This window comes from Loxodonta africana, chromosome 21 (assembly GCF_030014295.1).
Source record: "Loxodonta africana isolate mLoxAfr1 chromosome 21, mLoxAfr1.hap2, whole genome shotgun sequence".
NCBI classification, from domain to species: domain Eukaryota; kingdom Metazoa; phylum Chordata; class Mammalia; order Proboscidea; family Elephantidae; genus Loxodonta; species Loxodonta africana.
This window is the reverse complement of record NC_087362.1, coordinates 9144831-9157581: the sequence shown is the minus strand read 5'-3', so window position 1 is coordinate 9157581 and position 12751 is coordinate 9144831. Positions and strand designations below refer to the sequence as shown.

At 42.5% G+C, this 12751-nt stretch overlaps 1 protein-coding gene across 1 annotated transcript; it reads right to left on the bottom strand.

Annotated features, from left to right (window-relative positions):
• Positions 1–350: 350 nt before the first annotated feature.
• On the bottom strand, positions 351–11775 carry AGA (aspartylglucosaminidase). Its single transcript, XM_003415825.4, has 9 exons — positions 11630–11775; positions 9199–9352; positions 8193–8305; positions 7165–7277; positions 5862–5982; positions 5195–5270; positions 3685–3792; positions 2312–2445; positions 351–610 (listed from the first exon to the last, which is right to left on the bottom strand). Exons 1-9 carry the CDS (start codon positions 11754–11756, stop codon positions 510–512), a joined length of 1047 nt encoding a protein of 348 aa, XP_003415873.1. The 5' UTR covers positions 11757–11775; the 3' UTR covers positions 351–509.
• Between the last annotated feature and the right edge of the window lie 976 nt (positions 11776–12751).

Here is a 12751-nt window from a genome sequence, read left to right as displayed (position 1 = left end):
TCACGCTATTAGGGGCGTTATGTCAAACTAATAATTGGTGATAAAAGATGTATGCCTGCAACAGACTGAAACTCAGCAGTCCTCTTCATGCTATGATTCACTGTTACTTTCTTCCTTGGGTTTAAAAAACTCAGATTCTCTAGTTCAAGTATCTAAATATAGATATTGATGATCTGTTTTAGCTTTATGATGTCACTATGGGAATAAGTCACCGAAGTAACAATTTCCTAAAACATCAATCAGAAATCCAAGTATTGCTTAAAACATAAATATGTACAAAACACACACACGTGCACATTAATTTTTTAGGGGCTATACCATAGCTTAAGTAAAAACAGATAATACATAAATTTCAGATACAGAAAGTGAAAAATGCCACTTTGGCATAAATTTATTTTTGTGCTTACATTACACAAGGAATTTAGAATACATGAGGCACACTGTATGAATAGTAACCTTCTCAGCCTTTGTTTCCTTCTTTAAATGTGGATGCTGACAGAAAAGATGGATTAGATGCAGTCTACTTTTTCCTCAGTTGGCTGATTTTTTAGAGAATTATAGACCATGAAACTAAACTGGGTAAATGTTGGAAGTTTATTGCAAGCTGCACCTGGGAACAAGAAAAGAGAAAGCTGTTTGGTTAAATACACATACACACATCCACTGCCATCAATTCCATCTAACTCACAGTGACCCTACAGGACAGGGCAGAACTGCCCCACAGGGTTTCCAGCGCTATAAATCTTTATGGAAGCAGATTGCCAAATCTTTCTCCTGTGAAGGAGCTGGTAGGTTCAAACCATTGACCTTTAGGTCAGCAGCTGAGAGCTTAACTACTGTGACACGGGGGCTCCTTTTGGTTAACTATACGGTATGTATATTTACAGATGTTGCTTATTTGCCTGGATGCTGGCTATGGTAAAGCTTATGTCCATCTAAGCCACAGAAGTACACTAGAGTTGCTCTTCTTAGTAGTGAACGGTTAGTGGACAATTAGAGGAAACAAAGAGGTCATGGGTAGCCAGCTTTGGGAACCTGAGAAAACTGATGTTTTCACTCTCTACATATGCTGTGGTTTCTACCATTATTTTACTGTTTTCTTAGCAAAAAGCTCTATTTTTAGGCACATGCTAAAAACTGCATTTCCCTAGACGCTATAGTATTCTCATCATTCATGTATACCCCTTCCACCCCTACACTCCTTACACTTTCCTTTCTAATAGGGCGAGAGAAGAGTTATTTCTTTGTGAAGATGCTCTAACAAGTTCGTCTCAATGCAGTGGTATCCTGCTGGCCCACCTATATCGACAGCGGATGTCTTCCTCTGCTCCAGCACCTGAGGGTTCCCCTCCTACTGCCCTCGCTTTAAATATAAGGAACTTACCATCTACAATTATATAATTATCATTTTTATATCCTGTTAAATTCAACTTTGAGCCTTTTATGTTTATTTAAGAGAGAATCAATGAAACTGACTTATGTATAAAGCCTTTTCCCCCATAACTCATATTGACTTCTGTGTCTTAGTTCTTAGAAAAAAATAAGGAATTTCTCAAAGTTTTCAAATGTAGAACTGTGGGAAGTAAAAGATCAAAGAACAATAATAAGCAGCCTAACCCAATAAGTCATATTGATCAGTAAGCTGTATGTCTTCTGCATCTGAAAATTCACTAATGAGAACCAGCAGTGGTTGATCTTGAGACGCTTTGAAACTCTGATAGGCTCATACAGAAAGTAAATGAAGCAAAGGACGTGCCTAAAATGCAGTGCAAAAATCATTTTGCTAACGTCTTCTAGTAATCCATTTTTTATCTTGGGGCCCCAAGAAAATCTAAATGGCTGAGATATTTAAATCGTAAATGAAAAGGGAGTACAGAAGACAACTTATTGCTCTCTTCTTCTAGTTAAAAGAAGTATTTAATAGATTAGCCCATCTCAACACTTACTAGAAGTGAAGCTAACTTTACTTGGGAAAGATGTAAGAGAGAAGCTCTAGAAACCAAAGAACGATCATAACCACCAGCACCGGCCAAAGGAGGGTTTTAGCTTTTTTAACAATTCATGGTTCTCCGCTGATTCCCAATTGATTAATGTAAATCAATTAGCATTTCTCTAGTGCCTACTCTTCATAGTCCCTTTTTCTATTAGTAAAACCATTAAAACCCACTGCCATCCTACGGGACAGTTCTACTCTGTCCTATAGGGTCACTATGAGTCGCAATGATGAATAAAATACACTACATTATTTAAAAATCTACATTTCATTAGCATTCCCAAGTTCACACAAATGCAAATTCCAAACATAACTTACCGTAGTTTCCAGTCACATTGGCACATAAAACAGCCCCAAAGAATTTTGGAAAATACTTCTGAATTCTTGAAATCACTTTTTGGCAAGCTATGGTGGGATCGACTCCTCTTCTCATATATTCTACAGCCTGGTAGCTAATTTCAACAGAGGTGAAACTTCAGTGTCACAGAATAAACACTAACTTCAAATTGAGTTACCTCAAGTTACAAATTTAAAAATACCAGAACTGTCACATTTGGTAGAATACAGTAATCAATAGGAGTCAGTAACTCTTACTTAACTATCTACATAAAAGCAAGTAAAGTTTGATACAATGTCAATCTTTTCAACTAATCCACCCATTAATGTCAGAGAAGAAGGACCATTATTGTTGGTTTTGGCCGAGTAACTGTCAATTAATTTATTAAAGCCAGGTGTCATAAAGTACAGAGTCACATCTAAATGAGAGAAGGAGCTACAAGGGAAGGGGACAATGATATGCACGTACAAAATATCCAGTGGTAAAGTCAAAGATTGTATTTTCATAATTAATTGTACACAATGGCTGCATCTCCTGCTTCTACCTTCAACTACTACAGTTCCTTTACTCTGTGACCTTACAGAAATTATTTAAATAGATCCGAAGTATTCTATTCAGAAGGACTATGCTTATTTAATTTAAATTATTATCATCATCAAAATGATAGGTAAAAAGTCTTTATGGACACAGCTTCTAAAAAGCTCACAACTTTTTGAATTTGAATTACATGGCACCAAAAAAACAACAGAAAAAATTACTTTCCACCTTGACAAAGAAAATAACTCCTCTAAAGGTCTGTTTTAGATATTCAGTGCTGCTATAACAGAAATACCACAAATGGATGGCTTTAGCAAACAGAAGTTGATTCTCTTATAATCTAAAAAAAAAAAAATGGCCAGAAATCCTAATTCAGGGTGCCAGCTCCAGGGGAAGGCTCTCCCTGTCTGTTGGCTCTGGAGGAAGGTCCTTGTCAACAATCCTCCCCCGGCCTAGGAGCTTCTCAATGCAGGGACCTCAATTCCAAAGAACATGCTCTACTCCTGGCTCTGCTTTCTTGGTGATAGGAGGTCCCTCTCCTCTCTGCTGAAGTCTCTTATTTCTCAAAAGAGACTGACTCAAGATACAACCTAATCCTATAGATTGAGTCCTGCCTAAGGTAACTGTCTCTAATCCTGCCTCACTGACATCATAGAAGTTAGAATTGACGACATGTAGAAAAATCACGTCAGGTCACAAAATGGTGGACAACCACTCGATACCGGGAATCATGGCCTAGTCAAATCGATACACATTCTGGGGGGACACAATCTGATCCATTACAGTCTCTTAAATTCACAAACACAGGAACACACACCTTGGCAGGAAACGCATCAACGTATCGCCGTCCCCGGTGGCCGCAGCTGCGCCTGCAGTATCATCGGCGTAAGCTCCCGATCCCGGTACTGGCGAATCTCCCACACGGCTTTGCGAGGGCGGAACAATAATTTAACGCAGGGTGTCAAGTGTAAAAAAGACATTAGTTTATACGCTGTTTCAACGATAGGGTTACTTCCACTTACCCCCGATTTTTTTCTTTTAATTGTGGTAGAATACACGTAACATAAAACTGAGCATTTTAACCATTTTAAAGTGTACATTTCAGTGGTATTTTATACATTCACACTGTGTGCAACCATCACCACTACCGACTTCCAGATGATTGCTTTTGAAGAAATTTCTTCATCACTACATGGTAAAAATTTTCATTGGTTTTTTAGCTTAGGTTTTCCCAAACCCATGTTAATTCTATAAGAATTTGATACCAGCTAGTTTACACAAAGATGGCACAGATTTACAATGACTCTTCTATTATTGCTGTCTTTTATCATCTAATGGTTGGATTACCTCAACAGTTTCAAAATTGGTTTCCCTCACCTACAATCTATTTTTCCTTTCTATCTAATGTGCCAAACTTTTATCAAGATCTTCCCTAATAATAAACCTTCAACACTTTTCTACTACTTTCACAATAAGATCAGAACTCCTTAGACTGACTCAAAAAAAAAAAAAAAAAAACAACAAGGCTGTTGCCATCAAGTTGATTCTCACTCACAGTGACCCTACAGAACAGAGTAGAACTGCCCCATAGAGTTTCCAAGGAGCAGCTAGTGGATCTGAACTGTCAAACTTTTGGTTAGCAGGTGAACGCTTAACCGCTGTGCCATCAGGGCCCCATAATAAGATCAGAACTCCTTAAACTGACTTAAGATTCATTGAAATCTGGATCCAGTCTTTCCTTGCAGTCCTTCCTTCCATTACCTTCCACCCAAAATTCCTTTTCCACAAGCTGGAACCCTAAATCTGAAGCATGCACTCCTTTGTATGGGCTAGTCCCTTTGCCTGGATGCTCCCTGCTCCCTGCAGTGGGCTCAGGTCTCAGCTCCTGGCATCTCTTTACTGGCTTCAGAAGCTACCTCAGCTTAAATGGATCACCTGAGCTCTAAGGCACTGGCTGTGAAGCCCTCGCTTTTGGCACTTAACCAGCTGCTGTCAAGTCAATTCTGACTCACAACGACCCCGTGTGTGTCAGTGTAGGACTACACGCCATAGGATTTTCAGTGGATGATAGTTGTAAGTGGACCACCATGCCCTTATTCCAAGGTGTCTCTGGCTGGACGCAAACTTCCAACCTTCAGGTTAACAGCTGAGCGTGCTAACTGTGTGCACCACCCGAGGACGCCCTCTGGCACTCGGCAGATACTAACAGATTTTCTTCCACGTTTACCTCAGTTGTGAGATGAAGGCGATGCTTTGCATTCTGCACCTCCCACACTGATTTACATTCAACACGTATTTGTGAGATCTGTTATAATGGGAACACTAACCCAGGTATTTTGAATTTTAAACCATTTGTCGATGTACCAGCAGCGGTATGTCCTGTCTTATGGATTACAATCATGCCTAGAAGTTAAAAAGAAACAAAACCCCCCAAAATTATTGTAGGTACCAACTCTAAAGTTTACCCCAAATATCACCAAATGATTGAGTAGCTAGTAACGTAAATACGTTCTTTCATTAATTTCAGGTAGAAGAGAATAGGAAACTCGGCAATACTGAAAACTATGCCAGTGGTACAATCTGTGTTTTCTAATGAGCTGGTTTCATAGTTTTAACATCATTTGGTAGACATCCCTCATCCCCACTTCTTCAAACTGCTCAGTTATTTTCAACACCCTTTCAGAGGTAACTCCAAAGAAAAATTTAAGATCACTTGAATGTAGGAAACCATTTAAGATTACCAAAGAATTAAACATTAAATATCTAAAAATCCACAAGTGAATATTCACTGGATTTTATCCATCTTGTTTTAGACAATTTACCAATGGTTTGCAGATGCTAAAAAACTAATGTCTATATTTATAGTTAAAACAATCAAAATCAACTTCTGGCACATAAATAAACATAAATAGGGATGAGGAAATTAAGAGCTACATGAAGGCAATTAAAAGTGACTAAACTTAAGCCATAAAAGTTGTATAGAAGTCAAGTTACCAATAGTGTCATGACTGTGGGTATCTCCTGTTCCTTTACAGGTAGTGCCATCTTGTTCTGAGACACCAGGTGGTTTGGGTTTGTAGGGTCCACAGTATGTCGAAGCATCTGGCACGACATTCTGTAAATAAAATTTAAGTTCTATTTTTCAAAAAGACTGTCTTTAAAAATCAGCAAATAGTTATACACAGTTACCAAACATTAGCCAAAACCAAAAAAGACATTTGGGAACTCAAAGATAAGAATTAAAACATAGCTAAGTTTTACGTGAAGACATGGATGTGATTTTATTAAGTATCTGTACTGACTACAGAATTACATAATATGGGTTAGACATCTATATTGTCTGGATTAGATCCCTGATTTTTTCTCTAAATGCCTAAATTTCTCAGTACAATGGCAGATATAAATGAAGATTTTAATTAGCTATTAATTCTCACACATGACCTGACCTTTAAATTTCAGAATTCATTCATTGGCCAAAGTAGAGGTCTTAGATTTAAAGTAAAATCTGTTTTAAAACCATCCCCCTCTCCAAAGGTAGGCTTATGTGAACATATTCTCAGTGATACTCTGAGATTTGTTTATAAATCTTAAAAGCTCAGGAAAATAACTCAAACTTATAAATTCAGGTTGCATGTAAAGACTGTTATTAAGGCAAGAAAACCAAGACACATGGCTTCAAGATGAGAGCCCCAGGTACCTTTCTAACCTGGTTTTATGAGTTGCCTGTTTCAAGTGCTAACCCCAGAGACTCCTTGGTCATTCAAAGGTAATTGGGGAGTTAGGGAAGAAACAGATGAGACACTAAGCGACCCTACTACAGAAGGACTCTGGAGAGTAAAGGCAAGCTGATTTATGCTAAAAGTCCCATTGGTTTAAAAACAAGTTATCCCACTAGTAGCATAGCAGATGCCTAACTATAAATTCTCAAGTCAAATAAGGGCAAGATATTGGGTATGCTTCATACAGATAAGATCTAAAAAATATTAGTAGATTAATGGTTTTGAAGTTTGATTTGTTTAGACTTGGAACCTTTTGTTACAGGATTACAAGCGGACAGATCTGATGTAGGCAGCTCCCTCTCCCGACTGAAGAACTACAGTGTGAAAATCTTGCCAGAGACCAGGAGTTCCGCATCTTATATGTGCATTTGATTTAGCTTGGGTGCCCAGAAACCAATCTAATGGGTGGCCAGGATACTAACCAGCACCCAGACAGAAGGTGGGCAACGGCGAGCAGAGGGGACATCACTTAATATATTCAAAGGATTTACTTTCAAAAATTAAACGTCCACACATACCCTCCAGTAATTTGGCTGGCAATTTCGGGCAAGCCAAGCTGAATGAAGAGCTCGAGAAGCATTGGTAGATAAATCTTCGTTGACAAATCCCATACTTTCAGCAAACTTAGTGGCTGGAGGTGGAGAAGAAAAATGTGAGTCAAGGACTCCCTCTTAAGTAAAGCGTATGTCTAGGAGGCACTTTAGGTCAGCTGTCACTTAACTGGGGAACAATTACCAGTGGGGGTGCTGGAGACCTTCGAAGGAGTACTCAGTCGATGAAAGTTATAGGGGAATCAATTTCTCTATGGAGGCTTTCCTAAAACTGATCAGCTGTGCCCCTCAGGGTGTGTGTTATGACAGGTCTCCTTCTCTGCCCCCTTTCTACACTCTCCCTTCTTCCACTTTACAGAACAAAAGGCACAGCTCTCACCAGAACAGAATCCTACTGCTCCAACAAGGGGGCAATGCCCTCGGATGTGAACGTATCGGGACACCACACAAAAGGACAACAGGATTCCAATGAATGGGTAAGAAATCCTTTTGCTTGTCAGGTCATTTCCAATTCTGTACTTGAAACAAACTTGAAGGAAGACTACTGGAGTTGTCAGCTAACAGATCATTAAAAATATTTTCGTTTACAGATCACAGTATGATTTTTGGTATATAATTTGGAAGGAGTTCAAATGATGAAGTGACACCTTCATGGCAAAAGTCCTTCAATTCCCACCTTCTTAAGTTTACGATGCTCCCTGGGTCTTACACCTACGAGGTGTAATACAGCAGGACAATTAATGCTGAATCCTGTTTAGGTCTAGCACTTGCTCATGGACGTATAACAGACTATGAAAGAAAATCCTATTTTAATGACCAAGAAAGTGAGATTTAGACGTTAAGCAAGTTATCCAAAATTAAACAGATACTAAGTAAAACAGCAGGAATTTGAAGTTAGACCTTCTTTTATCAACTATTTTGCAGGGAATCCTATTTTTCATAGTGAAGATAACTGAAAAAATGCCAGAAAAACTTTCCTTACAGTTAGAACATACCTGACTCTCCTGCTAAAAGTGTGTGTGTTGTATATTCCAGCACTTTTCGAGCTACACCAATAGCATTTTTAACTCGTCTAAGAGCTCCGACTGCGCCGACATCCATAGTAGTGCTGTAAGAAGGCAAATGCAGTAACAGATAAAAAGGTATTTTCATAGCTTCACAGACTAAAATATATATATATATATATATAATTGCTTTCCTCCAAACAAGTGTTTTGGAGAATAAACCCCACCATCTTGGCACAGAAGAGAGAGCACATTCGTGAAGTTCATACCAATTCCCACAGCCAGAAAAAACTTAAGGAACAAACAGAAGTTCAATTTACCATACACCCCAACAGCACTATAATTCTCAGTTCTTCCTAATGTATTGAAAGGCTTCAGGTCAGGCAAACAACAGCATTTAAGGTTCCCCCACTGCCATTGAGTCGATTCTGACTCTTAGAGACCCTACGGGACAGAGTAGGACTGCTTCCATAGGTTTCCAAGGAGCGGCTGGGGATTTGAACTGCTGACCTTTTGGTTAGCTGCTGTAGCTCTTAACCGCTGTGTCACCAAACCCACTGCCATCAGTTCTGACTCACGGTGACCCTACAGGACAACAGAACTGCCCCATACAGTTTCCAAGAAGCGCTTGGTGGATCTGAACAGCCGAGCCTTTGGTTAGCACCTGTAGCTTTTAGCCACTACGCCACCAGGGGCTCCATTTAAGGTTAAAAAACCCAAACCCTTAGTGGTGTATTTTTATAGCTTGCACTTGGCTCTGTTCTAAGAAGACTACCTATTTGTACGTGACTTTTTTTTTTTCTATTGTCGTTGTTATTCACTGAGAGGGGAAAGTTCTTACGTTTGGGAAGGCTGAATACGGTAAGCTACGGGTTTTGTCCTATGACGAAACTCATTTATTCTACCATCTAGCTCTCATTCGAAGAACGCAACTATAAATGTAACTCACCATGAAGCAAAGGTGGAGAGAGAAATAGGTCCCCAAAAGCGTTCTTACCCATCCATGATCATGGCATCCAGTGTGGTCTCTCCAAACTCATCAGGACTTCCTCCAAAGCCCACAGTGCCATCACACTGCTCTCTCTCACACACAGCACAGCCACTCTCTACTGCGTCCAGGGGAGAGCCTCCAGACGCTAATGTCCTCCAGGCTGGTAATCAGATCACAAGGGTGCTTCTTTATTTACACATATACATTTTTTTTTTCAATGTCAACTGCAACAAACCAGAAACATCCTGATAACTCACACTTTTTATTTTATTTTTTCAAGTTTGCTCTAATTTGAGTTGAGATTTTAACAAATTAGTTTATCGAATGCTACAATAGAGTCACAGTGGTATAGATGAAATTATATAAATGCAACTACTGACTGTGAAGAATTCAAAGACTGGCTATTGATGCCCAGTGAGGGCTTTTTCACTTACTAACACTGGTTTCTTTTGGGAGTGTAAGAAAAGAAGTAAGTATTCCCTCCTTTAATTTTGAGAAGTACGACAGAAACTACTAACATGCAGTTAAATTGAAAATCCATTGAATTATATCTTAGTTTCTTCTGCAGTATTATTAAAAATATACATAACTAACACTTTCATTGAGGGAGTGCGTATCACCCACAAATCTCAATGAAAATACTGTAACAGCAAATATTGACAACATAGGCTTCATATGAATTAACTTCTTTAATTTTCATAGCAGTTCTTGAGGTAAGTATTGTCCTCATTTTAAAAGAGGAAACTGGACTCAGAGAGGTTAAGAAACTTGTCCAAGGTCACAGAGCTAGTACAGGGCAAAGTCAGAATTCGGAAGGGGCCATATCAGCTCCAGAGGCCACATTTTTAACATTCTACTCTGGGACTTCTGAAGAGCCCTGTACATTGAAAAAAGGGTGGAGGTGAGGGTGGGGCGGGAAGGGAGTGTCTTCAATGGACCAGGTTTTACTGATAGAAACCCCTGCAGGTGAATACTTTAAGCAACACTACTGGGCCCAGAGGCTAAGAGTATAGTGGGAGAGGGTCCCCCTTCCAATTCATGAAACTTACACAGAAACATTCCCTGCCCCGGCTGCTGTATTTTCCTTTTTGTCTCATTATCACTGGGATTTTCCTTCTCACAGCTGTTTCCTCATTTTCTGACTTGTATTCGCTGCCTATTACTTAAGAACTCAGCTCCACCAACTTCTGGAGCCATTTCAGCCCCAGACAGGAAATAAATCAGCATCCTCACAAGGTGGGATGTGAAATTACTCTTGTAATTGTATGTCTCAAAGCCAAGAAACAAACAAGCACAATACAGTGTGAAAATGCCAAGACACATGTATAGACAGGGCAATATCGAAGCACAGAAGACAGGCATGTGACTCAGGCTGGGTGTAAGGGAAGGCTTCCTGGACGAAGGGATGCCTGTAGCTTAGTACTCCCCCCCCCCCAAACAAACAAACAAACAAACCCATTGCTATCCAGAGGATTCTGACTCATAGCAACCCTACAGGACAAAGTAGAACTGTCCCATAGAGTTTCCAAAGAGTGCCTGGTGGATATGAACTGCTGACCATTTGGTTGGCAGCCCTAGCTCTTAACCACTAAGCCACCAGGAATCAGAATCACTTGGAAAGCTTTCAAAAACAGAGGCTTTGGTTCCAACAGTTCAATCAGAATCTTAGGACGTGGCACCTAAGCATAGATATTTTTAAGCAGCTCTGCAGGTGATTTTAAGGCACAGCCCAAGCTGGAGCCTCTGTCTGACTGAACGTTTCAAAGTTATCAAGTCTGGCAGCTGAAGGCTGAAACTGCACTCCAGACGGCAGAAACAAAATGTCAGTAGGTGACAAGCCCGTAAACGGGGGGAAAAGCATGCTTCTAGAATTACTAGTTGTTCACAAAGCTGTGGTACCAGGTACTGCGGAGAAGGGAGAGGTCAGATAAGAAAGGCAGATAGATAGGACATAGCCCATCAAGGGACTGGATCCCAGGCAAAAGCGTAGGCCCTGCTGGAAGACTTTAAGCAGAAATGTCAGAACTGTTCTAGGTCAGCAGCAGGGTGAAAAACGTATTAGCGCAGGGACTTAAACAGGACAAAACCCATTACTGTCAAGTCGAGTCCGACTCATAGCGACCCTACAGGACAGAGCAGAACTGCCCCACAGAGTTTCCAGGGAGCACCCGGTGGATTCGAACTGCCGACCCTGTGGTTAGCAGCCGCAGCACTTAACCGCCACGCCACCAGGATTCCTGGCTAGGGCAGAAGGACCCTGAAGGATGAGGACCTAAACGCAGCAGGGGCCGCGAGGATCAGGCGCACAGGGGCGGGAAGGCCGGGCGGCCCAGTGCTCGCCGGCTCTCCGGGCGCCCCTAACGCGGCCAGGGCCGGCCGTCCTCCGCCCCGCGCCGAGCCCTCGGGCGCAGCCCCCCGCCCCGGGCGCCGCCCGCACCTGCTTCGGTGGCGTTCCTAAAAGGCCAGGTGTTGAGGACCAGGGGCAGAGGGCCGGGGCTGCGAGCCAGGGCCGGGCCCAGCAGCAGCGGCACGAGCAGCAGAGGCAGGCCGGACGTCCGCGCCATGGCCGCAGGCGGGCGGGCGGCGGGCGGGCGGCGCGGCTCGGGGCGGTCCCCGCGGAGACCACGTGGTGCCCGCTGTCACGACACGGTCACGAGACGGCGCTGCCCGCGGAGGCCGGCCCCGCCCCCCGAACCCGTGACCCCGCGCCCCGCCCACCTGGCGGCCACGCCCAGTCGCTCAGACGTCGGGCCGCGTTTCCGCAACTCTCGCGAGACGTGGCCTTCTCGGGGCCCGCGGGGCCTCCTATCCCGCTGGGCCTGTGGTTTGCTGCCTAAAGCGCTTGTTTTTAAGTGTCACGCAGGCTTTTTGTTTGTTTTTTATACTAATCAACTAAATTGTTGCATTCTTATCGTTAAAGGCAGAACTAGTTTAATACTGAAAAATTAGCACGAAATCATGCAACGCTGTGTCTCATGCCCTTAGGGACTTTTGTTAATGGTTAGGTACTGCGCACTGGGGTTTTACTTATTATCCTCTTAATGAGAACCTCGAGGTGAAAAAGTTTGCTAAACTCAGAATGTGCTTTCTGGGATTCCTGGCCCCAGAGATCTGGCAAGGTTACTGAGGACAGATGAAGCGTGCCTGCTTACAACTAGGTTCATTTTAGGTCTTTCCACCCACAGCCTTTTGTAGGACGTCCTTATACATCAGTGAGCTGGAAGAGGACGAGGAAGGTCCACGCGACAGAAACGTACCCTCCACACAGCTCAGTGAAGTGCATCTCCTGCTCCTGCAGGGCCAGTACCCCCCACACAGCTCAGTGAAGTGCACCTCTTGCTCCTCCAGGGCCAGTACCCTCCACACAGCTCAGTGAAGTGCGCCTCCTGCTCCTCCAGGGCCAGTACCCTCCACACAGCTCAGTGAAGTGCGCCTCCTGCTCCTCCAGGGCCAGTACCCTCCACACAGCTCAGTGAAGTGCGCCTCCTGCTCCTCCAGGGCCAGTACCCCCCACACAGCTCAGTGAAGTGCACCTCCTGCTCCTCCAGGGCCAGTACCC

Coding starts and splice junctions, on each gene's coding strand:
- AGA (XM_003415825.4), bottom strand. CDS start 11,756: ATGGCGCGGACGTCCGGCCTGCCTCTGCTGCTCGTGCCGCTGCTGCTG. Junction 7,278..8,192: donor ACTTTTAGCAGGAGAGTCAG/GTATGTTCTAAC, acceptor CTCCACCTCCAG/CCACTAAGTTTGCTGAAAGT. Junction 2,446..3,684: donor TTGATGCGTTTCCTGCCAAG/GTGTGTGTTCCT, acceptor TGTTGAAATTAG/CTACCAGGCTGTAGAATATA.